This window comes from Magnolia sinica, chromosome 1 (genome assembly GCF_029962835.1).
Source record: "Magnolia sinica isolate HGM2019 chromosome 1, MsV1, whole genome shotgun sequence".
NCBI classification, from domain to species: domain Eukaryota; kingdom Viridiplantae; phylum Streptophyta; class Magnoliopsida; order Magnoliales; family Magnoliaceae; genus Magnolia; species Magnolia sinica.
Genome location: NC_080573.1, coordinates 139,970,306 through 139,998,066, shown reverse-complemented (window position 1 = coordinate 139,998,066; position 27,761 = coordinate 139,970,306). Strand labels below are relative to the sequence as shown.

The window sequence follows — 27,761 nt, the reverse complement described above, 5'->3', positions numbered from 1 at the left end:
GCCTGATACAAAACTTTTATGGCTATAAGACTGCTTCAACGGTGCTCACTGTATGCCAACTGTTTTTATATCGTGTGGCCCACTTGAGTGTTGGATACAGATTATTTTTGGTCGAACGTCCTAAAATTATTTATAAAAATGTATGGACAGGATGGATTTATCACGAACATCTCATTGGGCCCCACTCAGTATCCTTGCGTAGGAACTTCATGCGAAAGGCTTTCACAGGAAATCCGCGTCCGCACGTGCGGTCGCTTCAACGGTTAGAAGGAGGGAAAGTTTCCCGCCATTTCTCTCTACAAAGAAAAAAGGCCATCTCCCTCATCTCCTTCTCTCCACCTCTCTCGAGCCCAAACCCTAGCAGTTCTTCTGCAGGGCAATGGCCGAAACCCCAAAGAAACCCAAAACCTCTCCCTCCAATCCAAAACTCCATTCTCCATTTTCGGCCCTCTCCATCCCTCCGACGCCCTCTCCTGTCACTCCTCGCCGCTCTCTCCGTCGAATTCCGCCCGCTTGGGAAACTGAAACCCTTCGGAAACCGGATGCCGACGTGCCCGCAAAACCCCGTTCTCTGAAAACTCTAAAATCCGCCAAAAAGGGCCAAAGATCGAGGCGCGAATCCAATAAACTGCCGTCCGAACCTCCGTTCTCTCCCATCTCTCCTGATCTCGCGGAACCCAAGAAGAGGAAACGGTCGGATGGGAAAATTGCGCCGAGATCCGCTTCTCGGGCTTCGAGGATGGTGTGTTTCAAGCGGGAAGGAGTGAAGAGGGAAGTGAAGAGGCGCACCTATTATAAGAAGGTTGTGTATGACGGTGGTGAATTCGGGATCGGCGATGATGTTTATGTGAAGAGGAGGGAAGACGCGAGCTCAGATGGCGAGGATCCGGAGGTGGAAGAGTGTCGGATCTGCTTCAAGTCCGGGAAAGCAGTGATGATAGAATGCGATGATTGTTTGGGCGGGTTTCACATGAGATGTTTGAGGCCTCCATTGAAAGAGGTTCCGGAAGGCGTTTGGATTTGTAAGTTCTGCGAGGGTCGGAGAACGGGGAAGAAGGTGGAGTTTCCGAGGCCTCCTGGGGGTAAGAGGCTGAGTAGAACGGCGAGAGAGAAGCTTCTTTCGAGTGATTTATGGGCGGCACATATCGAAAGGTAGCTGGTATTAGTGGGAAGAATTATGCAATGTTCTAGCAGAATTGACTGTGGCCAGCATTTGGCAAAGGTTGGGCCCACCTTTCAATGATCCTGACTGTTCAACTGGTGGGCCTCAATGCGAATTAATGATGCTGTAGAAAGCATTTTCTTTGGTCAATCCAAGCCATCTGATAATTTTCCCTGGAATGCTTAAAAACAATAAATGTTAACCAATGGTCCATATGCAGCAGGAAAGTCCACCAATCAGATGGCTGGAATTGTTTGATGGAGAAGATTTTCTGTCCAAAGCAAGTCCATGTAGGGCCCACCAGATGAACAATCTACATAACTGAAAGATGGAGCTCATCTGTGTGCAATCTAGACTGAATGAAAATATCATTGTGCCTACAACACCTCTATGGAAATTGGTTGCATTTTGTAAATTCTATTGTTGTTTTGTGTTTCCTTTATGTATTCATTTATTTATTTATTTATTTTTTGGGGAATTTGAACAGTTTATGGAGGGAAACGGATGGTACCTACTGGTTTAGAGGTCGATGGTATATAATTCCTGAAGAAACTGCAGCTGGAAGACAGTCACATAATCTTCGTAGAGAGCTTTACCGCACGAATGATTTTGCTGACATTGAGGTAGATGATGGGAACGGTCTCTTTGCTGTTTTTCTACTTTCTGTTGATGCATTCCACACAAGATGTTTCTGTAACTACTGACATGGCCTAAAAAAGTTTTTTGTTTTCCGCATCCAATTGATCAAACATATATAGATCGATTTTTGCACATAGGAAAATTGTATTCTTTCCCTTCTTGTATGTGTGATGGACAAGTCATTTGTTGCTTTGTTGACTGAGGTACATAGGATGCTTGATCGAAAGACGGTGTTTTGATCAACCCCACAATGGCATGGGTGGCTCCACCTTTGAGAAACCTAATTCTTGCATCAAGCGGACCGCATCATTCGGCTTCCCATGCCACAGCATTGCCCATGTTAGATAGTCCTAGCTGTCGAATGAAAATGGACATGACAACCAATAGTTAGCATTCAGGCGACCCAATGGGGAAATTTCATGAAAATCCGCATCCACCATGGCAGCAACCATATGAACAATTTGGATCCCCAAAAGGTGGGGCCCGACATTTATAACTCTTTGGCAAAGAAAATGCTAACATTGTGTGTTTCCTCTTGTATTGGATCTTGGATGATTTTTGCAGAAATATGCTTAGAAAGTGAAACCTGAATGGAATTGTTGAACCTTTGATTCACAATAGTAGATAAGCAGACTACGAAAATTCGGAGAACAATCACATGATGAAGAAAGAAATATGCTTTTTTTTTTAGCTTAAGCTTGAAGTTGAATTTACCTGGAAACAGCAACGCATTAACTAAAGCCAGCATCATTAAATGGTAGACTGCAAACTAGCAACTGTTGAAACATTACACAAAACAAACATTTCTTTGCGACCACAATCTTGTAGGAAAATAGTACTGATAAAATTATGTTGCTAACCTTTTCCTATGACTTGCATTAGTAAACACCTGTGTATTTCAGGTACCAGTTTTTTTTTTTCAAGTTCATTGCCCTGGTAAAAGAAAGACTGCTGCAGCAGAAGATATTTTTACTATTTTTACTTCCAAGTTGGGAAAATCGTTTAAGGAATACTGATTTTCTGGGTTTTCACTCTAAGATTTCTGTTGTTAAAATTTATGGTATTTTCGTGCAACTATCATATAGGTTTTTGAAATAACTGAGCATGTTTGGTGTTTGATGATGATATCTCCACCAGATGTGATGTGTTGACTGTTACTGTACCTTTTGACCTTTCATATTGAGCTGAGCCACTGTATAATTTTGTGCAGATGGAATCTGTCCTAAGGCATTGCTATGTTATGAACCCTAAAGAATTTTCTAAAGCCAGCAGTGAGGGAGATGATGTCTTTCTATGTGAATACGAGTATGATGTCCGCTGGCACAGTTTTAAACGTATTGCAGATCTCGATGATGAAGAGGTAGGTTTTATAGATTCTACTAAGTCACATTGAATTTGGAGTATGAATTCAGAAGTGTTGGTGTTTTAGCAACTCACGTTTTGAAGTTCAATTTTTTTATTGCATCTCCAATGATGCATCTTTGTAACTTCATCTGATATTTCAACAGAAGTATTTTGGTTAACTTTTGGATAGAGAGAATCCAAAATGTGGACATGGAAAACTCCTGCGGAATTGTCAGCAAATGGAAAACTGTGGAAGCCAACTATGATTCCGTTTTTTGGTTTGGAGTATAGTATTCCATGGAAATGTTAAGAAGTCAATGGTCAAAGGGTGAAAGTTGTCTTTCATAACTTTATTTAGCATGTTTTTGGAAGAAATTGATATTCACATTTTTTTAGTAAAGCCCTGGAAATGGAAATTGAATGCCACAGTTACTTTTTACACAAACAACAGCAATCCATGAAATTGAATTCATTTCCAGGGTATTATCTCAAAACAAACACCCCCATCCACTACTGATGCAGGTTCTTCGTGGACTTCCCTGAAGTATCACCTAAAACATCTCCACAGAATGTGTGAAATGTATATCATGATCAGGACCATGGTTTTAATGCTGAGTCAACTCAGTATCAGTGGAGAATGAAATGAGTCCCCTGCTCATTGTGTTGATCAATTCCAAGTTCTAACCTAATCAGAATGAGTTGGTAAGAGTGGCACCAGTTTTAGTCATTGAGCTAGTCGCACCTCGGAACCTATATTTAAGACCATATCAAAATTATTTATCTGCTGGGTCGTCTTGTGGATGGCCCATAGCCCAAGAAGTAGGTGATTAGAATATGATGGCAATATGATCAGTACACTGCAAATGGATGGTAGCACAAATTTGAGAAAAAAGAACTAGGGTTCAAATTCAAAGGATAAAACTCAAAAGGCAGGAGTTTAGATCATCCAATTACCACAAAGGTTGAGCATGTTTGCCATGTGTATGGCAGAGCAAAGACCATGGAACTTCCGTGAAATGTTCATCTTAGTAGCATTTCTCTACTATTAATTATAGAGAAGAGAAGAAAAAGGTTTAAATTTTATTGGTTTCACTAATGGCAGACTGATGGAGAAGCAGACAATGATGAAGATTGGGATTCTTCTAAAGACTCAGGATGTGATACAGAAGAAGACTTTGAATACAAAAAAGAAACTGAGATAGGTTCATCGGCTGCAAAATACCCAGCTAACAAATACCAATCCCATGAATTGGCAGCGGTATGGTTCTCTCTGTTTTGTATATTTGGATATTACAGTGTTGTGGCTACATCCATCTAATGCACTTTCAAATGTTGTGTTCTAAAAATAGAACTCACGGAAGGGGCATATCTTTGGTCTTCAGAAGATAGGGACAAAGACAATTCCAGAATATGTTAGATGCCATAAGAAGACCGAACTTGAAAGAGCTAAAGCTACACTGCTATTAGCCACTTTACCAAAGTCGCTGCCCTGCAGAAATAAGTATGTGTTAATCTGTTGGGTTATGGTTTCGCTGTTTGTGCATTATGGCTTTTAGTAAAGGCATGTGCTCATATGACAGAGAAATGGAGGAGATAACTGCATTTGTCAAAGGTGCAATCTGCGAAGATAATTGTCTAGGGCGCTGTCTCTATATTCATGGTGTTCCCGGAACTGGCAAGGTTGGTTTCTCTTTTTAATAGTACTGCATGTTTTTCCTGCCATTTCTAAGAAGGTAGCGATTCATCTAATGTTTATGTGATGTCATACATGTAGACAATCTGGAGTCTAGACCATCCAAATCATGCCCGTCATGTATGGGGCATAGCCTGAAATCACACTAACTGGGTGATCTTAATCATCTGATTTCACGTGTTGAATTTGGACTTCTGACCATTTTATTCTCAACCATTTGTAGTCCATCAGTTGGGTGGATAGAATCATCTGATTAACGAGATATTCATGCTATGCTCTCCATCCACAATGGGCACTGATTTTGATGGTGTGGATTCGTGTACATACATGCCATGGCATGGTCGATGAGTCACTGCCATTTAGAAAATGGTGGCAAACACCCTGTATTCCCATACCTCATTTTATAGAAATAATTTGTTGATTTTCATTTTCTTGTGCCATTTGTGAGTTACTGACAAAGGATGATGGTTTCCTTTTCTGAGAATGCAAATACTCATGTTTTTCCACTTGCATGTTTGACTACATCAAACTGCAGACTATGAGTGTACTTGCAGTAATGAAGAATCTAAGGTCTGAAGTTGATGCAGGAAGTATAAGACCCTGTTGCTTTGTAGAGATTAATGGTCTGAAATTGGCCTCCCCGGAGAATATATACAGGGTAACGAATTTTTACATTAATTGTATCCTTAGTTCCTTACTCTAGTCACGTCTTTTCTTGTCCTCACTACATTATCTGGACATGAACACAAAGCTTTTACAGGTCATATATGAAGCTTTAAGTGGACATAGAGTTGGATGGAAAAAAGCTCTTCACTTGCTGAATGAGAGATTCTCCGATGTTAATAGAGTTGGCAAAGATGAAAATCAGCCCTGTGTTCTACTCATCGACGAGCTTGATCTTCTTGTCACAAGGAACCAGTCGGTAATTTCTGCAGCTTATGGTTTATTTATTTTCCAGTTACTAAAATGCAAACTGCTAATGTAATGTCTTGAGGACCTTTTTATTTTTGTGTGGCTGTTTTTAAGATTTAGAAGCATTAATTTTTGTAATCACTTTTTTTTTTCCCCTGATGACAGGTTCTGTACAACATTCTTGATTGGCCTACAAAACCGCATTCTAAATTGATTGTAATAGGTAGTGGTTTATTTGAAAAACAGTGCTTTTCATGTGCTGAATTGTGTTGTAGTGTTGTGATTATGATAACCCTATCATCACTCGCTATTTTATATTCTTGTTAATTGCAGGCATAGCAAATACTATGGATCTTCCAGAGAAGTTGCTGCCCCGTATTTCAAGCCGTATGGGCATCCAAAGACTATGTTTTGGTCCCTACAACCATCAACAACTGCAGGAGATCATTTCAAGCCGTCTTAAGGGCATTAATGCATTTGAGAAGCAAGCTATAGAATTTGCTTCAAGGAAGGTTGGTCTTGAGCACAACAATAGTCTTGTGTTCTGCTTATTATAAAGGGTCACAATCTTCTGAAATGGATGTTGGAATGCTTATATATACATTTATAAACATGCATACATAAATACGCATGTGCATGCATAGTGGTGCATATGAATCCTCCATCTTTAAGGAACTTCATGGATCTACGTATAGTATTCTTACAAGAGCACGGATTACCGCATGCATCTGTGCACCAGTACAGACTAATCGTCGTTCGCTTGTGTTATAGTGCATATGTTAATGTCAGGAAAGTGTTGTTATCCTGTGGTACTCAAATCTTTCAAATCTCTTAATACCCATGTCGGATATGATGCAACAGGGATATGGTGGTGCATGGTGGATATGATTCTGTGTCAGATATGGCTTGGACATCGCTGTTTATTTTAAATGACAACAAGTAAAAATCATTAGAGTATATTTAATCATCATCATCATCATCATCATCATCAAAGCCTTATCCCAACTAAATATGATCGGATACACAAATCTTGTTCTGCCATTCCACTCTATCAAGGGCCATCTCAGTTAAACCATAGGCATATGAATATGTTAAAAATGAACAAAAAATGTTAAAATACGTTAATGATGAAATTACTAGAACATTTGATATACAAGCACGTGTGTATGTGTTTGCCTTATATGTGTGCACGCGCATGTGCATGCGTGCGTTTGTGTGTGTGTGTGTGTGTGTGTGTGTGTGTGTGTGCATTTATCTATCCAATAAATATTACCAATATTGCACATTTGTTTAGGTTGCCGCTATTTCGGGTGATGCACGTCGTGCCCTGGAAATTTGTAGGCGTGCAGCAGAACTAGCTGATTATCAACATAAGCAGTCACCACAATCAACAATGCCATCACTTGCTGTTCATGATTCTCAAGCAGGTACATAGAAGTTTCTGAAATGCAATATAAGATACTCTTCTACTCATCCTCAACCATGACAAGATGCAGCAAAAGGCACAATTATAGGTATTATAGTCCACAATTATTTATTTATTTTTTTAAATGTTAAAAAGATTTGAGTGTATAATCCCTATAATCACACCCTTAGCTGCATCCTTTCATGGCTGAGCATGAGTTCCCTTGTTCATGGGATATAATCAATACCATATTCATGGCAGACATAAATGTTTTTTTCTCCTTAATTCAGCTGGATTTGAATGTTCTGTTGATCTAATGTAATTTTGACTCACCTACACTTTACAATTGTGATTAAGTTGTTTTCAGTTGTGAAGAAAATTGAGGACTAAAATCTGAACTAAGTTCTTAGGATTGTTTAATCATCATCATTGCCATCATTGTTGTCATCTTCATTAATAATCATAATTGTTGTTGTGGTTTGGGTTTTATTAATCTGCACTACATTGTTGAAGAGTGTTTACCTTCACCAACCTTTCACCGATCCTCATCAGTGGATGTGTTATAGATACATGCCATCCATTAGAACAACACCACATAGGCTACTGCCAAAACCCATTGTTTGAACCATGCAAAAAGTAGCCTATAGTGCCTATCAAGTGGATGGTCAGTACGTTTCTAGCCTATCGTTCAACTTTTCAGGATAAATTATATTCATCATCCAATTAATGGATGTTGTAGGTTGTATTCGTAGTATTGATATCATTACATGTATCACAGGTTAGGGATAGGGATAGGTGTATTGATATCGCCGATATTATCGTTGATACTCGGAAAATGTATCGTGGCTGTCACGACCCAGATTTCGGGTACCTAGCGTATACTTCGGACCCGAGATCCATGTCATGACTTGTACACTAAGTGTACTTAAACTATTAAATTGCTTATAAAAATCTCATCTACTCAATAGCTTTACCGTGGATCTACGTTCCATTCATATTAAGAATCATCTCATAAACAAGAAATAACCATTTATTTCAAATAACTAATCATAAACATAGTTAAGGACCCTCCCATTCGGGGTCTTATTAAATGAAATAAACATGTCCAACAACTTGAAAAATTAATTAACAATCTAAGAAAATCATATATAATAAAATAAAATCATGGCTACTCTAAAGCAGTAATTTCTTCCTCTATCAAGTAGGGTCACGTGTCCCTTAAAATTTCCTCCGGCTCGGCCACGTATTCCTATTCTTGAGCCACCGGCTCACCCTCATTCACATCTGTACCGTTTTTTCATCAATAAAAAGGATAAGCTGGCCAGGCCTAGTGAGAATTCCCAACATGGTTCTTTATATCAAATTATAATAGAATGGCCAATAAACATATACATTATAATTTTATTTTTTTAAAAATGCAAATGCAATGCAATAATGCATCAAGTGGGAATTCGTCCACTTGCTTGAGTTGGAAACCCCTCAACCTGCTTCTGCCCCTTGACAGGCTTTTACCATCTGGTAGGCATAGGCAAGGCCCACATCTACTCCTTGAGTAGGCTTCCACTAGTATAGTGGGCTTCTGGTAACGATTCTACCAGGATATACCATCCAGGGAGGTCCCCCAGGAATCCAGCACGTGTTGTGCATGCAATTGATAGATGCACCATATAATCATGAATCATGTATTGCATAGGTTATTTCGATTATCATATTTAAATTAATATAGTCTAACACCTTAATCAAATCATATCATTATTAATACAGAAATCACAATCCTTTAAATCAACTAAGAGTACATGACAATTAAATCATGGCAATTAAATGAGGATAATAATACAACACATCAAACAATCCATCTACTTTAACTTGATGGATGAGAAACACATTGGGATCACTCACCTTGATGTGGTGGAGATGATTTCGTGAACCAACGGTTTGAATTGAATTAGGACTTCTTAAAATCACATAAATAAGAATTTTCTTTAAATCTTACGGTTACACATAATGAATACAACGTATGATCTATTATTTATTCAGATCAATATTGCCCATCCAATGGTTTGATCTATCTAGAATTTAAGATTTTAATTTATTTTAATATTAAGGAACTAATGAATGGTGATGATTTAATCACACATTTCAAATTATGTCATATAATTCTCTGTGCCAAATTGTATTTTGTGCAGAGAATTATTCTTCCATCTTTTTTTAAATTAAGGAAGAAGATTGATAGATATATGACCAGTACGGTCCATTAAGGAGTCGAATCGATCTGATTTAAAAAAAAATATTATATAATTAATTGTCATAACACCCATGAACGGTACGGATCATACTAGTTTCTATCCATCAAAAAATATCACATTCTACATATTACCCTTAAAGCCCTGCGCATACCTTAAAATCTCACGTTCTATACTTTAGCAAGTCATGCGCATACCTTTTTACATGAATTAATTAAACCTACACACAGTGTTCGAAATATCGGCATCGCACAATGTATCGCACCCTTGGGATACAGATACGTATCGGTTATCGCACGGGATATATCGTTTGTATCGCATAGTTTATCGCACTTTTTGGAAAACATGGGGAAACATTGGGAAAATGGTTGAATTTTTCAATGAAACTTTGGGGATTGTTAAAAAGGCCCTTAATACACACTTTTAAATCATAATATCTCAAAAAAAAGATGCACATAATAAATTTCCTTTGTATAGGGTCCTAAGTTATGCGGTGTTTAACTGAACTAATGCAACTATATTTAAATTGAACGCATGATATTTATAAATATATCATAGTCATGTATAAAAACACAACCAATTCATTGAAAAACAAAATAATAACTGAAGAAGTAAAATTTGATAAATATATATATCAATGATGGGGACTAGTTGTGGTTTAGACCCATATAGAGTTGCGTGGTGGCTTGTAATCATCATCTCCATCTCAACAGGGCTGGGCATAGTACTGCTGCTCCACAATTCGACAATATTGTGCCCAAGTCATAGTAGAGTGGTACCAGTTAAGATACTCCCTGACATAACGCTGGTATTCATCCTCTCTGAACTGAATCAATACGCCCATTCGTGGGTACTATGTAATCGTCACAGTCTGTAACTGATATGGATCTGGGAAGGGCACATATGAAGCTCCTTAGTATCCATATTGTTGGCCATATCCATACTGCTGCTCATATCCTTGCCCATATGCAGAAGTGAACTCCTGACCAGGGTTGAAAAATGATGTGGCGTAACTGCTGGAGTCGCTCGTCGCATATCCACTAGGTCCATATCCATGCCCATACTGTGACACAGAACTCGAGCTACTCTTCAGTGTTTGTGATCCAGATTCATGTTGTGGCCTATAACTCGAGCTCCCCTCCCTCGTCCGTGATCCAAATCTAGAGCCACCTCGCTTGCCACGAACGCTTGTGTCCCTCTTGCATTTTGCTAGCAGCTCCTCAAAATCTGAAAGTTTATGAGTCTTCTTTTTCTGCAGTAGCTTTTAACGCGTGTATGTTTTATTATAAATAAGACGAGGTCGTGATTCTCCTGGACGAGAACCATGGTCAGGGTCCTGCGTGGAATGATCGAGATTCTCCTCCCCGGTAAAAGGGCTAAGAGGCCTCTTATCCTGACTCCCACCCGTGTCGTCACCATCCCCGTCACCACCACCACCACCACCACCACCATCATCATCCTTACCGTCATCAGAGTCATCGTCACCCTTATCGTTGCCATCATCATCACCGGACTGATTTCCCGCATCACTCTCTGACTCAGTCTCGGTGTCAGACAATGTTTCCCCGCCACGTGTCCCCGTGATAGTGACTGTCGCGGGCTGCCCTCCGGACTCCTCATTAATGAGTCGAATGCCTCATCAGGAGACCTCTGCTGCTCCACATATTTGTCAACATCAATCCCTTGTGTCTCTGCTTCTGCCGCAATATGTGGCTCTGGTCGCCCATCCCAGGTATCTAAGTCATCCGACCTAACTCACTGGTAAACTAGGTCATCCTCCGCATCCTCAGCATATGCATGCTGTCTGACCGTCATCAGGTCCAGTGGGTCTTCTTGTGCTTTTCTTCTTCCTTCCGAGTGGAGCAACCTCTCCCGTAACTTCATATTGTAGTGACAATACACTAGCTTCTGAAGCCTCTCATACCCTATTTTATTACGTTTATTTGTATGTATGAGGGAGAATGTACTCCAATTCCTTTCACAGGGTGACGAGGACACCGTCTGTGCAAGCACACGGACGGCCAGTCATTGTAAAACCTCACAGTCAGTCCCATACATGGACCACCATTCACCTGCATATCATAAGATTCTTTCATTATCCTAGATTTTTCAAAATAATATAAAAGTTAAGTTTACTATAGTGACTCACATAGCATCATGGCGCTCCTTGACTTCACTGCAGGGTGACACCTAAACATCCCAACTGCGTCTCGGAATTTAACAATCTGTTGATGGCGTATAGCAACTAGAATAAGTATTTAATGATTGAGATGAAGATAAGGAGAATGTAAGTGTGGAACATATTTACCTCACTACCAAAGTTGCCTTTCTCCGAACAGTCGGGGAATAAGTGATCGTACACCTCATGCACAGCCCTTTTTAATGAATTATCTTCGAAGAGGTTTCGGCTATAGTGGTATTTGGGATTTAGGAAATATGCTGAAAACCAACATATACACATCAATACAACCCTTATTTATTTTGCATATGGGAAAAAAATTCATATAGGTACTTACCAGCCTGATGTAGTGGGTGAGAAAGCGTCCTTTCCCAACGATCGTCTATTATTGCATGCACCCACTTATATGCACTGGGAGCTTTAACCATGATGGCCTCTTTCATCAGCTGTATAGACGGATACACAACCCCATCGACGAATTTGTCTCATTGTCCACCATCTTCAACACCACATAAATAGGCTTTATAATACCCACAACACCACGTACTTTATCCCAAAATGAATTTCCTAGCACCAGCTCCTCAATTCTATAGGTTACTTTCGTCAATCTCTTTTTCTATTCTACGTAATCATGAGAGGCGAAAAGCTCTCGTAACCCCTGTTTGTGTTTGAGAAGGCTACTTAAGGCGATATAATTTGTGGCGAACCGCGTCGCTCCGGGGCGCACTATATCCCCACCACACCTCTCGCGCATTGCGGCTAATAACCAGCTATGGTTGTATACAAAGTTTGTGATGAGTCGTGTATTAGTAATTACAGTCTTCACCGACGGCCTATCCCCGATCGCCTCCAGCATGAGATCGATGCAATGGGCTGCGCAGGTGGTCCAATACATATGATACTTGCTCTGAATATCCTTCCCCGCCTTAACAAATGCACTCCCATTATCCGTAACAAACTGCACAATATTTTTCCTCCCAACATCTTACATGACGTTGTGCATTAGTTTGTAAATGTAGTTAGAATCCTTGATCTTACTACTCACATCTATACTCTTTAGGAACACCGCCCGTCTCTTGAAATAGACCATAAAATTTATAATCGACATCTTCGTCGGTCCGGTCCAACCGTCACACATGACGGTACAGCCGTACATCTCCCATGACTGCCGATATGAATCAACGTATGTCTTCATTTTTGCATGTTCATTATCCAAGTACTTCCCCATGATCTGTGCGGGTGTGGGCAGCTGCACACCCTCACCCCCACGCTGCACTTCACTTATCATATTTTTGAAATGCGGGCTTGCAGCGGCATTTGCGGGGATTTGATCGTATATACAAAATTTTGCTATAAAATTTTCAACTTTTTTCCTCACATCCCCTCCACTAAGCATCTCCTTTATTTTCTTTTGTGTCTCTCCTGCCTCTTTGTACATCTTCGGATCTGAAGGTAGATTCGGCACCCGCATGCTACTACTCCTGCCCATGCCCCATATTCCTCCCCGCCTACTACCCTCCCCCGATCCACCCCTAACACTCTCCCCTGCTCCACTCCCCCCACCATGCTCATGGATAGACCCCTCAAATCTAGGCCTACTTGTGTCCCACCTCCTATTTTGATCTCTCTCCCACTGATCCCGTATGGACTCTTGAATTGCGCGTCTGTATTCGGGATCATCATCATTATCGAGATCCACTACATCATCCTCACCTGCATATGGTGGCTGCCCCAACTCCTCCCTAATCTCCCTCTCCCGCGCATGTCGTTCATCTTTTGACTTCACATTTTTTTCCAATATGGTTTTCATCTGTTCTCGCACATCCTTTGGGCACTTAGGGCAATCCACAACATTGCGATACCCTCCTGCTAAATACTTCTTTAGGCGGGTTACCCCACTACTCCTTGATACATGGCCACATAAATCATAAATACTCTCGAATCGATTATCGGGAATGGGCCGACCGTACGTCCACCCTATATCAGGTTCTCCCTCCTCTTCCTCCCAACATATTTTACCTATAAAATAATATTTTATCTATCCATTGAGATTGGATAGAGTCAAAATCAGATAGATCCACCACTCAGATGGGCCACACCACATGGAATAATGAGATTTGATGCCAACAATAAGTTAATAATTAGGGGCCATCCAACTGAGTGTACGCTGCCCATTAGATCTAGACCATCCATTGTGTGGCTGTATACACCATCTGGATCATGCCTATGTGTTGCCCATCAGATGTGAACTATCCATATAGCTGCACAAGCAATCTGGATTGCATACTGAGTTACTCAGTACGCTTTTATCGTACTGAGTAAACTCAGTTGGGCCCACTGTTAATGTATGTGGTTTATCCACACCGTCCATCCATTTTTACTGATAATTTTAGGGGTTGATACCAAAATTGAAGTAAATCCAAAGCTCAAGTGGACCATTACACAGGAAACAGTGTGGAATAATGATTTCCACTGTTGAAACCTTCCTAGGGTCCTAATTAATTTTTATTTGTCATCCAACCTGTTCATAAGATCACAAAGACATGGATGAAGAGAAAATACAAACATCAACTTGATCCAAAACTTCTTTGGCCTCCAAAAACATTTTCAATGGTAGGGGTTCAATTAAATTGTTTCCTGTAGTGTGGTCCACTTGAGATTTTAATTTGCTTCTTTTTTGGAATATAGTCCTAAAATTATTATTAACATGGATTAACAGAGTGGATAAAATAAATAAATAACAGTGGACCCCACACAGTTTACTCAGTACGCGAAGGGTACTGAGTTACTCAGTACGCAATCCGCTTCCTTGCAAAAGTGACGTGACCAAGTTCTGTGGGACCCGCCATGATATATTTGTTGTATCCGCACCGTTCATTCATTTGAAGATATCAATTTAGGGCAGGACCAAAAGAATGAGTCAAATCCAAGGCTCAAATGGACCCCACCATAGAACACAGTGGAGAGAGTGACGTCCACCATTAAAATATCCTAAAGCCCAGAAAACAGTGGATTTAACTTATTCTTTGTCTCATGCCTTAAAATGATATATGTAAGTGTATGGACGGTGTAGATACAACACATCTTGGTGGGCCCCACAGAACTTGGTGCGTCACTTGAGCAGGCTCCTCGTCAGAACTTGGTGCGCGGGGAGACGGATTGGCTACTCCCCCTGACACCGGCCTCATGGCTGGTGGTCGGTGCTTTGTGGGCCCCACCATAATGTATTTGTTTCATCCATTCCGTTCATCCATTTTTATGGATCATTTTAGGGATTGATACAATAAATCATAGGGATGTAAATCGAAGGTGGACCACACAAAAGGAAAACAATAATGATTGGATATCCACCATTAAAATCCTCCTAAGGCCCACTGTACTGTTTATTTGACATCCAATCTGTTGATTGGGTCCTAAAGACCCAGATGAAGGGAAAAAATAAATATAAGGTTGTTCCAAAGCTTTTATGGCTCCCACAATGTTTTTAATGGTCAACGTTCATTCAACACTGTTTCCTGTAATGTGGTCCACTTGAGTTGTGGATATGGTTTAATTTAGGGCTCAACGCCTAAAATGATCAGTAAAAACGGATGGACGGCATGGATAAACCACGTGTAATCACGGTGGGCCCAACAAAGTTTACTCAGTAAGATAATAGCGTACTGAGTACGCAATCCAGCGTGAATGCCCGTCAGTGACGGGGGCACGATAGGTCACCAAGTTACGTGGGTCCCACCATGATGTATTTTTTAGATCTACACCATCTATACATTTGAAGAGATTATTTTATAGCATGAGCTAAAAAATGGCTCAGATCCAGAGCTCGAGTGGACCCCACCATAGAAATCAGCGGAGAAATGTTTCAATGGTGGAAAGCATTTACCCCATCGACGGGGAAGCGGATTGCGTACTGAGTAACTCAGTATGCTAAGCGTACTGAGTAAACTCTGTGGGATCCACTGTGATTTATCTATTTGATCCACACCGTTCATCCATTTTAAAAGTTAATTTCAGTTCATATACCAAAAAAAATAATAATTTATATCTAAATATCAAATAGACCACACCACAGGAAATAATGTGAAATGAGTGTCTACCATTGAAAATTTCTAAGGGCCACCGAAGTTTTGGATCAAGCTGATATTTTTTATTTCACTTCATCCAAGTCTTTTTTTATCTTATGAACATGGTGGATGAGAAATAAATATCACTTTGGGCACTAGAAAGATTTCAACGGTCGAAATCACTATTCCTACTGTTTCCAGTGGTATGGTTCACATAAGCTTTGTATATGCCTCAATTTTAGGCTCAACGGATAAAATTATGTGAAAAAAAAAGTGTACTGAGTAACTAGTACGCAATCCTATTTCCATCCACCAAAGCGGATTGGGCACTGTGTACGGAGTAAACTCTGTGGGGTCCACTGTCATTCGTGCATTTTATCAAATCCATCCATCCATTTTATCATATAATTTCATGGCTTTTGAAAGAAAAATTAATCATATCCAAAGCTCAAGTGGACCACACCACCTGAAACAGTTTGAATTGAAGTCTACCGTTGAAAAGTTCTTGGGGGCACACATAGAAGTTTTAGATCAAGATGATATTTGTTTTTTCCATTCATCCATGTCTTTGTGATATTATGAACAGTTTGGATGACAAATAAACATCATTGGGGGCCTTATAAATATTTCAACGGTGGAAATCAATACTTCCACTGTTTCCTTTGGTATGGTCTACTTGAGATTTTGATATACTTTATTTTTGGGCTCCACCCATAAAATGATCTGGAAAAACGCATGGACGGCGTGGATGAACTAGATGCTAAATAGTGGGGCCTACAGAGTTTACTCAGTACGATAAGAGCGTACGTAACTCAGTACGCCACCCGATTTCCCCATCCACCCCTCTTTTCATCTTCCCTCTTCATTTTCACCTCCATGGCTCCATCCACGCAGTCCGATCCAGTTCGTCCCCTCAAATCTCGGCCTGGAAGGAACGGTGAGTTGATTTGGCCTGATTCCTCGCCGGAATCTCCGAGAAAGAGGGAAGATGAAGAAAATGGGAAGAAAATGGCACTTACCTGTCGAATGACTCACCTCCGATCACCGCTACAGCAAGTACCGTTCGATTTCTTTCTCTTTTTTCTAATTCAATTTTTTTTTTTTTTTTTTTTTTTTATTCTCCATTGCTCGGATCCGATTTTTATGGTGTGTGTGGGTGGTTAGCTATAGTGGGACTCGTGAGTCCCCTGCAATCTACCTGTGACTGTCCGTGCGTTGATGTCCGACAATAATGGAGAGGAAATGGCACGATATTGTCGATATATCGTGCGATATCGGCCGATATCTGGATTTGGGATTTTTTGGTATCTTCCGGAGGTTATCGCGAGTATATCGTCTCGCAGTGGTGCGATACCGATAATATCGGCCGATATATCGGCCGATAGTATCGATATTTGAAACACTGCCTACACAATGGATGTTTGATTGATCCAATCCATCCAATGTGTAGATCATGCTAATTACATATTACATAAATAAAATAAGAAAAATATTATAAAATTACTTACCTCAATAAGTGAATTCTAAAGAAATTCGTCCTTCCCACTTTCCCTTCTGTATTCTTTTTCTACGAGTTATTCCTTCCTTATTTCAGTTTTAATAGAACTCTTACTCTCTTACGTTTTTTTTTTTTTTAAAGAAGGAAGGTTGGTTGGGGAACTACGAGATACGATGAATTTTGTATAATGAGGAATTTCAATATGCTCGGTCGTATGAATCCCTGAGCCTTCAGTTCTTCTAGTTGTTCCTTCAATTCCTTCATTTTGATAGGCGCCATTCGATATGGAGACATAGATATTGGTGCTGATCCTGGCAGAAGATCAATACCAAAATCTACTTCTCTACGAGGTGGTAAACCCGGTATATCTTGAAAATTTTCTTGATATTCCCTCACTATTAGAATTTGATCTACAGACAATTTTGCTGTCTCTCCATTCATTAACATCATAACACGCTCGATCCTTTCGTTCCCCTGCTTCCCTTGAATTGTAAATGGCTTTCTTCCATGCACAGAAAAATTAACCGTCTTTTCGTAACAGTCCAACTTGGCATGATTAGGGGTAAGCTAATCTATACCAAAAATAATATCATATCCAGACATGTCCATGATAACCAAGTTAGCTATCATTGGAATCCCTCCTAATATGACCGAAACAGACTTGTAAATCTTATCTAAAATAACAGGCTTTTCTATAGGAGACTTCACAGAAATCTTCTTTACAAGACTTTCTAGTTTTAACCCTAATGGAGTTATAATGGATGACGCAACAAAAGATAATGTAGCTCCAGAATCAAATAACACAGAAATTGAAATGTCATTCATATCAATTGTACCTTCCATGACATTATGGTTATCTTCAGACTTGTCTGCCAATGTGATGGAATGAACAGAATAAACCCAAGCTCTCGACGGCTACATTTTGGTTTGTTGATTTCCCTGGTTTTGAGACGTAGGAGGTTGAAGTTTATTATATTGATTCTGTGGAGGCTTAGACGGTAATACACCCGACGCTTGACCCGACTATTGAGTAAGTGCTGGAAGTTGCAATCTAGGAGGTATTTACTAAAGCGGCATCACTCCCATGTCTTTAAGTTTGGTCCTGCACACCTAAACTTTATATCCATATTTTCCACAATACGAATAATGTCCAGGAAAATATTGCTCCTGATTTCCTGATGGTGTTGTCCGAACATGCATTCATTGTCTCTTCTCCAGAGGTTGTTGTTGATTTGGCGTAGTTCTGCATTTACTTCCTACCTTTTACTTCAGAAAATGTTTACAATATCTCTTAACTCGAAGGGATTTATCTACGATCTCAGAGTACTTCTGAATATCCGTACAACAAAATCTTGTTTGGATATTCTGTCGAACACCTTCTTTAAATCTTGTTATTTTATAATCTTCATCTAGTCTTGTGATATATCTTGACAACTCAGTGAATTTGGCCATGTATTGAACCACAATCATCGCTCCTTGCTATAGGTTTGCAAAATCTACCATCTTCTGGTTTCAATAAGCCTTAGAAAAATATTTTTCGTGGAATTTATCTTAAAATTCTTTCCAAGTCCATAAATGTCTAGTTGGTACCATCCTCTTGGCTGCTCTCCACCATACATCTACTTCACCCTATATGATGAATGTCGTGAGTCGAACCTTTTGGTTATCAGGGTAATCCATATCTGCTAAAGTCTTCTTGACTTGTTTAAGCCAATCTTCGACAACTAATGGATCAAAAGCTCCTTTGAAAACTGACGGACGTAGCTTGGTAAATTTTTTGAGCATATCTACTTCTTGAGGTGGTTCTGTTCCGTGTGGTGAAGAATTTCGATGATTCTGAGGTGCCTAGTTCAAATTTGTTAACATATCCTATTGAGCCGCAAATTGTTCTTATTGTTGTTTCATCATGGCCGCCATCTGAGTCATCAACCCAAAGGCCGCATCCTAGGGCTAAATGTTAGGTCCATTGAAGTTAATAAGCATCGTATTTGGAGATAGCGGCAAATGAGTGCTTAATCCTGCACCACCCATATTAACTGGATAAGGAGGTGGTAGAGGAACTTGCCCTACATCACCCACTTCATCCTCATTTATGATATTCTCATCCTGCTCTTCAGGAGTCATCTTTGATTCTTCATGAATAGTCAGATTTGCTACAGGAGCTTAGGGAGAGTTGCACTCATGGAGGGCAACAAATCTCGGATACTACGGGTCTTCTTGGGGGCCCATTTAATCCTATGAGAAGAAATTTTAATTTAACATAGGAATAAAATTTAATTATATATATATATATATTATATCAATCAAAGATCATAGGTTGGGTTACTAAGTTTTATACATCATGATGATTAAAGATTAAAGTGTTGCATCTCTCGACGTGACTAAAGGAAATTTTCAAATTCTGATTTGATAGACACATCATCATTTCTAGAATTTTAACTTCCAAACTAGAAGTTGGAATAATTTGAAATTTGGAACATAAGTCACTGACTATCTGATGATTTTTTTTTAAAAAATTCAGATCAAAATCATTACATCTACTTAGTTTTTCATCACTACTAAAGAAGAAAAATTATGCTGTCCAGCAGTTATTTTTGTCATTTATGGCCTACTATTTGAATTTTCATAATTTATTTATAGCTCAGATTGTCGTAAAATTTTATACAGATATCCAGCAATATGTACATGACTCAAAAAAAATTTAAAATATTTTTGGGTAAAAATTTTATTGTGTTTGATCAGGGACACTAAAATGGTCCAGATTTTCAATCAACAATGTAAACAAATTGTCAAAAATTAGAAATACTTACCCTGGACCTTGAAATTTGGGGAAAATATTCTTATAGGCCTAAAAATAAGTCTCAGTAAGTTTAAGATTAAATTTTCTTATATATATATATATATAAATTGCTAAGTATGGGCTTATAATCCTATAAGAAAGAATTTTAAATTTAGTAGAGATAATGACCTTTATTTAATTTTATTTTACTCTCAATATATTTTTTAAAAATAATTTAATTCAAATAAAGATATTAATTAAACCAAAATTAATTATTAAAATGAAAAAACTTCATTAGTTAAACCGATAGAAAACTAGTATGGGCAGATTGATTTCCGGTTTGATGATTGTCGTTTCTATCACCTTTTCTTATACTTTAAAATTTCAAATTAGATTCTAATTTTTTCTGAAATTCTTACTATAAGTTTAATATGTCGCTGTGAAATATTAGCTAAAAATTCCAACCACAAATTTTTTTTTTTAAAAAAATTCCTGCAGTTAGACCTGTTCAGAATTTGATGAATTCTGACCAACCTGTACTAACTCACTGAATCAGTATAGTGACTCTGAGATTCGATATATATATATATATATATTTTATATTATAGACTTGTCTATCTTCGATCAGGCTTTTGAATCGCCTCAATTGGAGTAGTACTTTTATAGTTACGAGTTTTACAAGTTGGGTAATTTCTGCTGCCTATTGCCGTCAAATATTATTTTGTGGATTAAAAATCTTAAAAAATTAATTTCGGTCTACACTAACCTATATTAATTTAAATTATATTCAAATAGGAGTGTTGAGAATCTATTTTTTTTTTTCTACGTTCAAAAATGAATAGGAATTTAGTTTTGAATTTCTATGTACCCCATTCCATACATTAATAGATAGAAAAATTATGATGAAATATTTGTAAATTTAAGGGTCTACAATTTATGAAATTTTGTGGGATACATGACCTACAGGTCACTCTAGGTTTTGGAAAAACTACTCTTTGATACCATTCTGTCACGACTCAGATTTCGGGTACCTAGCGTATACTTCGGACCCGAGATCCATGTCATGACTTGTACACTAAGTGTACTTAAACTATTAAATTGCTTATAAAAATCTCATCTACTCAGTAGCTTTACCGTAGATCTACGTTCCATTCATACTAAGAATCATCTCATAAACAAGAAATAACCACTTATTTCAAATAACTAATCATAAACATAGTTAAGGATCCTCCCATTCGGGGTCTTATGAAATGAAATAAACATGTCCAACAACTTGAAAATTAATTAATAATCTAAGAAAATCATATATAATAAAATAAAATCATGGCTACTCTAAAGCAGTAATTTCTTCCTCTGTCAAGTAGGGCCACGTGTCCCTTAAATCTTCCTCCGGCTCGGCCACGTATTCTTGTTCTTGAGCCACCGGCTCACCCTCATTCACATCTGCACGGTTTTTCCATCAATAAAAAGGATAAGCTAGCCAGGCCTAGTGAGAATTCCCGACATGGTTCTTTACATCAAATTATAATAAAATGCCCAATAAATATATACATTATAAATATTTTTTTTAAAAATGCAAATGCAATGCAATAATCCATCAAGTGGGAATCTGTCCACTTGCTTGAGTTGGAAACCCGTCAACCCGCATCTGCCCCTTGGCAGGCTTTTACCATCTGATAGGCATAGGCAAGGCCCGCGTCTACTCCTTGAGTAGGCTTTCACTAGTATAGTGCGCTTCTGGTAACGATTCTACCAGGATATACCATCCAGGGAGGTCCCCTTGGAATCCAGCACATGTTCTGCATGCAATTGATAGATGCACCATATAATCATGAATCATGTATTGCATAGGTTATTTCGATTATCATATTTAAATCAACGTAGTCTAATACCTTAATCAAATCATATCATTATTAATACAGAAATCACAGTCCTTTAAATCAACTAAGAGTACATGGCAATTAAATCATGGCAATTAAATGAGGATAATAATACAACACATCAAACAATCCATCTACTTTAACTTGATGGATGGGAAACCCATCGGGATCACTCACCTTGATGTGGTGGAGATGATTCCGTGAACCAACGGTTTGAATTGAATTAGGACTTCCTAAAATCACATAAATAAGAATTTTCTTTAAATCTTACGATTACACATAATGAATACAACGTATGATCTATTAGTTATTCAGATCAATATTGCTCATCCAATGGTCTGATCTGTCTAAAATTTAAGATTTTAATTTATTTTAATATTTAAGGAACTAATGAATGGTGATGATTTAATCACACATTTCAAATTATATTATATAATTCTCTGTGCCAAATTGTATTTTACGTAGAGAATTATTCTTCCATCTTTTTTTTTTTAATTTCGTTAAGGAAGAAGATTGATAAATATATGACCAGTACGGTCCATTAAGGTGTCGAATCGATCTGATTTTTAAAAAATATTATATAATTAATTGTCATAACACTTATGAACGTTACGGATCATACTGGTTTCTGTCCATCATAAAAAATATTACATTCTACATATTACCCTTAAAGCACTGCGCATACCTTAAAATCTCACGTTCTATACTTTAGCAAGTCATGCGCATACCTTTTTACATGAATTAATTAAACCTACACAATGGATGTTTGATTGATCCAATCCATCCAATGTGTAGATCATGCTAATTACATATTACATAAATAAAATAAGAAAAATAATATAAAATTACTTACCTCAATAAGTGAATTCTAAATAAATTCGTCCTTCCCACTTTCCCTTCCATATTCTTTTTCTACGAGTTATTCCTTGCTTATTTCAATTTTAATAGAACTTTTATTCTCTTACGTTTTTTTTTTTTTTAAGAAGGTAGGTTGGTTGGGGAACTACGAGATACGAGGAATTTTGTATAACGAGAGATAAGAGGAAGGATAACGAGATCGGTGGATCTCTTTTCCACTTAAAGTTTTAAATTTAAAATTTAAATTTTATTTTTTTAAAAATACGAGTGTTACAGTGGTTGAGAGTAACATTGGGGAAACATGAGGAAATGGTGGAATTTCTTAATGAAACTTCAGGAGATGCTAAAATACACATATCTGCATATTTATGAATCAAATAATTGCAAAAAAAGATGTATACATAATAAGTTTCTCTTTAATGGAGGTCTAAAAGCATGTAATGCTGACTCAGTGAAACATTAGAGAAACATGGGGGATATGGTGGAGTTTTTCAATGATACTTTAAGAGATGCTAAAATGCACATATTTGCATATTTATATATTTAGGAATCAAATAATAAGTTTCCCTTTAATGGGGCCTAAAAGCATGTATCGTTGACTCAGGGAAACATGGGGAAAATGGTGGATCCATCCATCCATCCCACCATCCATCCATGCATGCATATACATACAAACACACATGCATGATCCATCCATCCATGTGTGCATGCATACACATATACACACAAACACACACACACACACATCAGTCCGTCCATCCATTCATGTATACATACATCCATCCATCCATACCCATACACACATACAAACATGCATTTCATCATATAACCATGCACCTATAAAAAAATGATTTTTTTTTAATAAACAAGTTTTTGGCGATATTGATACATTGACGATATTATCAAAATGTCACCAATACATTGATGATACATGCAACACTTGGAATTTATACAGTAAAAAATATTGGTTATACATCAACGATACAAGAGACTTGGAATTTACGCAATTGAAAATATTGGCAATACATTAGCAATATATCTCCGATTCCTGGAATTTCCGACACTACCAGTGTTATCGGTATCTCCAAGCTGGAGATATGAATGATATCGGGGAACGTTATCAATAATATTGGGGATACTCCAAACAATGGTTGTAGGGTACTTTTTTCATGTTTTAGATAATCACTCTGTCTGGATTTTGGGAATTGACCTATCCAAGAGGTAGCAATTCTAATGAATGGTCTAGACCATCAAGCATGTTCACTGATGATGATCGGTAAAGGTTGTTGTTGAAATGTACTTCTGGAGACTTTGATCTTTGCTGACTCTTCTTTGGCTAACATTGCCTACAAGACACCTGGTTTGATGGATTGTTCCCATCACTGATAAGTTTGCTATTAAATTGCTGCTGGATTTGCAAGTATTATGTACTGACGTCTTCATTGAAAGTTTTGGTGCTGAAATTGATATGTTTTCCTACTTTTCAGGAAAACAACTTGTTGGAATGGTTGAGGTCGAAGCGGCCATACAGGAAATGTTTCAGGCTCCTCATATTCAAGTAAGTTGAAGTTAACTTCCATTTTCCATTTGACGATGATGAATCATGGACTTGTATTTGATGCATCTATTGTAATAGAAGGCTCTATATTCTGCAAAGACCCTTGAAATGTTCAATGACCAAAAAACAAGTGAAGACAATGAAAGCCTTTGTGACGATTTACTTTACAAGCAATATTCGGGGTATCAGTATTGTTACATGTATCAGTGATCAGGGATACGGAAACAAGTATTGGTATTGTTGATATTATCATCGATACTCAGAAAAATATCGATGTTTGAGGGAAACATGGGAAATGTTGGGAAAAAAGATGAAATTTTTCAATGAAACTTTAGGAGATGTTAAAAGACAAATGTTTATACATGTAGGAATCAAAATATTGTAAAAAAAAACAATTATCCATGATAAGTTTTCATTTTATAGAGGCCCAACCATTTGTTGTTGAAAAAATCAGTGTATATATATATATATATAATTTGTAGCCAATCAATAGACTGGCCAACACTCATAAATATATAAAATTTTTACATTAATTAACAATGAAGAATACATTTTCCATATAAAAATGAAAAAAAAAATTAGAAATTTTCTAATTTTACCCATTTTTCACGTAAATGTTAATTTTTTCGCCATGAATATGCATAGAAATAGATTTCCATTGTAATCCATGCTAACATTTGAAAAAATAAAAATAAAAAAAATCGAAGTTTCCATGGATTTTTCATCACCTTTAAGTTTTGGCCCATCTTTGTTTCGAGCTGAGATTTCTCCTAAATCCGAAGAGAAAATCCTATATATATATATATATATATATATATATATATATATATATATATATATATATATATATATTTGAGCTTTTGGAAAAATTTCAATTTTCTATCAATTTTTGCCTATTTACACATGTTTCCCTAGTATCGGGGATGTTATGGATGGTATCGTCAATACCAGGAAACTTTTATAAGTGATTCTTCTCAGAGTATCACTGATATTGAAAATATCGCCGATATTATTGAAAATATCAGCGATATTTGGAAATTTTATACTTTCAGCAGTTTTGGTACCGTTGACTTGGCGATACCCCGATAATATCAGCAATATCATCGAGAGTATCTCCGATATTTGGAAAATTGATTACAAGTGGTAAAAAAAATTCTGTTGGAAAACAGCAAAGATCAGAACCATCTAAGACTACCACTACATTGAGCTATAAGTGAAAAAGCTCAAGATTTACGGAGCCATTCGCAATGTTGGCATGTTTTCTGCTACAACTGTGCATGGATTGGTGACACTGAAAAGAAATGGGTATCTTTAAAGAAGAAGTCATTGCCATTTTGGTTTAACAAAAGTAGATATTTGCTTCTTGGAAAACCAAGAACAGTGTTACTTGCTACTTCACAAACATTTATATGCAGTTTCTTCTTACAGGTAATGAAAAGCTGTTCAAAACTGAGTAAAATTATGTTGGTGGCTATGGTGCATGAGCTCTACAAGACTGGAATGGGAGAGACCACCTTTGAAAAGGTCAATTACTCGAAGCCTCCCTTTTGAATGTTTGCCAATCATGTTCATGCTTGTTAGACTGGTTTTCTCTTGGGTCAACTTTCAGAAATCCTTGTGGTTGGTCAATTTATATGGTAGTGGCACTACTCACCCACATAAACTCAGCTTGTGCTTCACACGTAAGGAGTAGCCATATCAGACAAGATTCTTGGGAAAACTAATAAAGTCCCATGGTTTTTGGAAACTAGACTCCAGAGTCTCGGTTGAACTTATCCCGAACCCAGTCAACAAGATTTTAGGCAATATAATGTGCACTTCTGGTATACAACGCTGTGTGACTATGTTTGCTTTCAGAAATTAGGTTATAAAAGTTCCTAGGGATGTGAAATTTTGTAGTGTGATGTGTGGAAAGTTTCTCAGTATTAATCAATAATTTGCACTTACAAAGCTTTTTTCTTTAGTGTGATATTTGGGCAACTAATCTCTTGGCAATGGTTGCAAGTGCTATGGCATCAACATTAATACTTACCCTGCTTTTTTTCTTTTTTTTGTTGTTGTTGTTTTTATTTTCTTTTTCCTGCTTTTGCCTCCGCAAACTGCAGTTGGCAATGGCTGTTTCCTGCCTCTGTAAAAGCAATGGTGAAGTGTGTCCCGGGTGGGATACCCTCTTCAAAGTTGGGTAAGCGGTTTCGAATTATTCATTTGCCGATATGTAGCAAGTAACTTGTGTTTCTGTGAGATGTGCTAGTGTCATCTGGTGCTCAACCGAGTCGATGATATGGGCAATCAGTTTCATGAGACATGGATCATGGTTCAACAGGAAACCATAAGGATCATGGTACAGCAAAAAGTCAGGGCAGTGGTTTTGCACCGAAGACAAGTGCACGCATTAGATTCCCTCGGGGCCTGTTTGGGTACCACTCAAAATGAGTTCCACTTATTTTATTTAATCATTCATGATCCCTAATGCATAACTATGATTAACTAAAATGAGCTGAACTCATTTTTAAGTGGAACAGGCCCTTGTATTATACTATTGTTAGGATGAAGTATGGAACTTGCAAGTGCAACAGATCTAGAGAATGGAGACATCTTTTTAAGCAATTTATCTAGATCGATTTCATAGTCCATCTTGTGATGTAAAGTTTTTTGGACCATTTTGCAGCTGTAAGCTTGGTGAATGCAGAGTCATTCTGTGCGAAGAAGGATCTAAACATAGATTACAGAAATTGCAGTTGAACTTTCCAAGGTTAGTTTTTTCTTATTTATAACTGATTTCTTTTATACTGAAACTGTTATTTTCTAAAATACCCCTTTTGTTTATGGAAATATCAAGATTACCTGTCACGTTTGCTGGTTCTTCACGCCCAGCATCAAATCATACTTGGCCTGTTAGGGCAAGCTGTTTTTTAGGCAGCTGGGCCGAGGTGGGCAATTCCAGTTATTTTGAGGTGGTGTGCATACTTGCAACTGCCCAAATTGATTGGAGTTGTCTAATTCTAAAATACGCCAAAGAGGCAGTGCAAAATCTTGCAAGGCTACACACACTCTTTGAATTTCAGTAAAAAGAACCTTGATTTTGACTTTTGTCTTGTGTTCTGGCATCTCAGTGATGACGTAGCATTCGCGCTGAAGGATTGTCCACAACTCCCTTGGTTAGCTAAGTACCTGTGATTACAGGCTTGGAAAAATTATGTTCTTCATTCTTAAGATTATTTAAAAAATAAAAAATAAAAACTTTCCGGCTTTTATTTTTCCAACTGTGAATGGGATTTTATGATCCCCTGATGAGTTAACTCTTTTTCTCCTTGCACATAGATTTTATTTTAATTTAAACTTTTCCAATCTTACCTAGAGAAACAATGGTACTTTGAATAGTCTCTCTGTTAATATTTTCTTTCAAACTGCGGCCTATAATCGCCACACGTGCCATGCACCCTTGTTGGATGGTGGGGACATGTTGCATGGATATCTCTAATTACCACCATTTAAAGACAATTGGTGGGGAATATTAAGTATTTCACAATTTGGTTTTTCAAAACTC

The 27,761-nt window shown here is 37.8% G+C and overlaps 1 protein-coding gene and 1 non-coding gene across 2 annotated transcripts; both read left to right on the top strand.

Annotated features, from left to right (window-relative positions):
- The first annotated feature begins 309 nt into the window (after positions 1 to 309).
- LOC131221186 (origin of replication complex subunit 1-like) lies at positions 310 to 27,625 on the top strand. Its single transcript, XM_058216357.1, has 16 exons — positions 310 to 1,152; positions 1,650 to 1,785; positions 3,012 to 3,161; positions 4,248 to 4,403; positions 4,495 to 4,646; positions 4,726 to 4,825; positions 5,374 to 5,496; positions 5,599 to 5,760; positions 5,916 to 5,973; positions 6,084 to 6,262; positions 7,045 to 7,177; positions 24,144 to 24,214; positions 25,643 to 25,738; positions 26,320 to 26,396; positions 26,883 to 26,966; positions 27,328 to 27,625. Exons 1-16 carry the CDS (start codon positions 380 to 382, stop codon positions 27,389 to 27,391), a joined length of 2,514 nt encoding a protein of 837 aa, XP_058072340.1. The 5' UTR covers positions 310 to 379; the 3' UTR covers positions 27,392 to 27,625.
- On the top strand, positions 3,075 to 3,149 carry LOC131223589 (small nucleolar RNA snoR28). Its single transcript, XR_009160574.1, has one exon. It is a non-coding gene; the product is annotated as a small nucleolar RNA snoR28 (small nucleolar RNA).
- Positions 27,626 to 27,761: the final 136 nt, after the last annotated feature.